This window comes from Octopus bimaculoides, chromosome 11, assembly GCF_001194135.2.
Source record: "Octopus bimaculoides isolate UCB-OBI-ISO-001 chromosome 11, ASM119413v2, whole genome shotgun sequence".
Classification (NCBI taxonomy): Eukaryota; Metazoa; Mollusca; class Cephalopoda; order Octopoda; family Octopodidae; genus Octopus; species Octopus bimaculoides.
Window position 1 is genome coordinate 22,843,082 of NC_068991.1, and position 2,449 is coordinate 22,845,530.

A 2,449-nucleotide genomic window follows, 5' to 3' on the forward strand; every position below is an offset into this window, starting at 1 on the left:
ATATATTTATATATATATATATTCACACACACACACACATCTATGTACAAACATTTGTATTCTACTCCACTCTCATCTACAAAGCCAAGCAATAAACAAGTATTTCTCTATGAAATTCCACTTCCACCATGACATGTCAACAGTGACTTATATTTACTTTTATAGAACGGGAAGAATGTCCACAGGGTCATCTCACTTGAAAATTTCTTCCACTCCCTAAACCATTCAGAACAATATCTTATACCAATCACATCCTACTGTTAGCCCTTATTCATATATATATGGAGATATAAAGCATATCAAATTTAAAAACAAAAACTGTCTTCCCTCTACTTCTTTCATTACCTATTAAAAATAAAACATAAAAGGAATGTATCCAGACCAGAATTAACTTCCCAATACCATTTTAGTTTTTTTTATTCAGTTTCTTTCAAGGATTTTGGTATTTTTTTTCTCCTTATCTACAAGATTTATCAAAGTTTCATTGCTCAACATATCAGCAACAGAAAGAAGTTCAATAAGGAAGCCTTCAACCTTTGAGGTTAATCCCTCACACTCTTTTCAAAGGTTCTTCCCCTCCCCTACGAACTGGTTAAATTTTCAATGAAACAAACTTTTAACAGAAAAGTACTTTCAGCCTGGTTGTACAAGAGAAATAAACACCAAATCAACATTGATATATCTCAGTTGCCTTAAACCACAGAAACTACCAGTGGTTTGTCGAGAAGAAGGTGTGTCATTATACAAGACCCTACCTCCATTTTCTGTGCTGCTTTTGTTGTCTTCTTGTTTTGTTATTTTTCTTTTGTTGTCTGGGTCTTTTTTGTTTTTGCTTTTAGTTAGTCTGACGTACTGGAAACATCAAAACTTTAGCGTGCATGAAAGACAAATCAGGAAGAGTCTGCAGTATTACAGTAGCTTCCTGACTCAAGTGCTCATCTGATGTGTGTCCTCTCTTCACGGTCGTCGACTTGGTGTTGGCTAACATGTCCTCAAGGGGCTGCATTGGCTTGAAAGAAGGTAATGGCTTCAAAGGGCCACCTAGCAGTTCGGACTCAAACACTAAAAAGACAAAAGAAAATGAGAAGAAAAGCAATTTTTTTTCATCATATAATTGTCAATTATAAAAATGGAGTGAATTCTAAATGCATCCATTACACAATTTACTCAAGTTGTTATAGATGAGCAGGCAACATGCAGGTTCAAGTTCAACAGAAGCACAATCTAGACAAACTGATGATTGAGCAAATAGCTGAGTGTTTAATTCAAGCAATTTACCAAAACATTCCTGATTGTCATTAGTTTATGATAATACAACAGAACAAATGTCACAACTAGTATTGGACTCAGTATTGAGAGGATTCCTAAGAAACAAAATGAGTATATTGCAGAACAAACAATTAGAAATACATTGGCTGAATCACTGAAGTGATATTTAGTTACAGTTTTTTACATCCTGAGTTCAAATACCAGGGGTTAATAAAACAAGTACCAGTCAATTACTGGAGATGTACATCACTTGCATATGGGACTCTCATCCAGCTATTCAGTAACAAGAAAATGCCAAATAGCATTCATCTATGGAAGTTTACAGGTACTGTATTTGAAAGAATATACACAGGCATTCATTTGTATTATGTTGTCTGTAAAAAAAAAAAAAGAACGGTACTGATCTGTTACAGTGTGCAGAAACAGCTACATACAGCAGTTGATGTGTTTCAGTGGACAGCAACAGCTATATACTGCAGTCAATAAGTTGCAGTAGACATAATCAACTGCAAACTGCAATTGATGTACTGCAGTAAGCACCTAAAGCTAAATACTGCAGCCAATGTGTTGGAGTGGGTACCAACAGCTGCATACTGCTGTTGATGTGTTGCAACAAACACAACAAGTAATATGCTATTACAATTAAAATGCTGCAATGGACATGTGGTAGTTATTGTTTACCCAGCTCTCACCCACAACCCATACTAACAGTATTAACAATGTGAGTGAAAAAAGAACAATAAATAGAGCACGAAAATCTGGGTGCTAGCCTAATCTGTACAGAAGAAATAATCATAATAATAATAATAATAATAATAATAAATGCCTGGATGCAGTACCAGGCAGTGGCTCTCATGGATTCTGATCTTAATTAATTGGAAGTGTTATCATGTACATTGTTTTGTCTTGGTATAAAAGATGGGCTACAGCAAATATTCTGCTCAATACCACAGATTTGCTTGTCAGTTGTTTGACCTTAACCAGTTGAGCATGTCCCTTGGTGGCTGACGATACGTGCATCTCTAATCATGAGCAGAAGTAGTGGGGGAGCATCATAGCCATGTGTTGAGAGAAATTCTTTGGAGTTTGAATAATTCACCTTTGGAAACATGGGTGTTTCATTCAACATCCTTAAACGAACTTTATTCAAGGACCTTTTGAGCGGGATGGGCTACTCGAC

The 2,449-nt window shown here is 35.8% G+C and overlaps 1 protein-coding gene across 3 annotated transcripts in view; it reads right to left on the reverse strand.

Moving 5' to 3' along the window:
• Window positions 1-387: 387 nt before the first annotated feature.
• The window catches only part of LOC106883746 (serine-rich adhesin for platelets), a 127,432-nt gene continuing 125,370 nt past the window's right edge, over window positions 388-2,449 (reverse strand). For all 3 annotated transcript variants that reach the window (XM_052971614.1, XM_052971613.1, XM_052971615.1), the window contains one exon: window positions 388-1,062. In XM_052971614.1, the coding sequence (XP_052827574.1) occupies window positions 836-1,062 (227 nt within the window). In that variant the 3' untranslated portion in view covers window positions 388-835. The remainder of the gene's footprint in view (window positions 1,063-2,449) is intronic.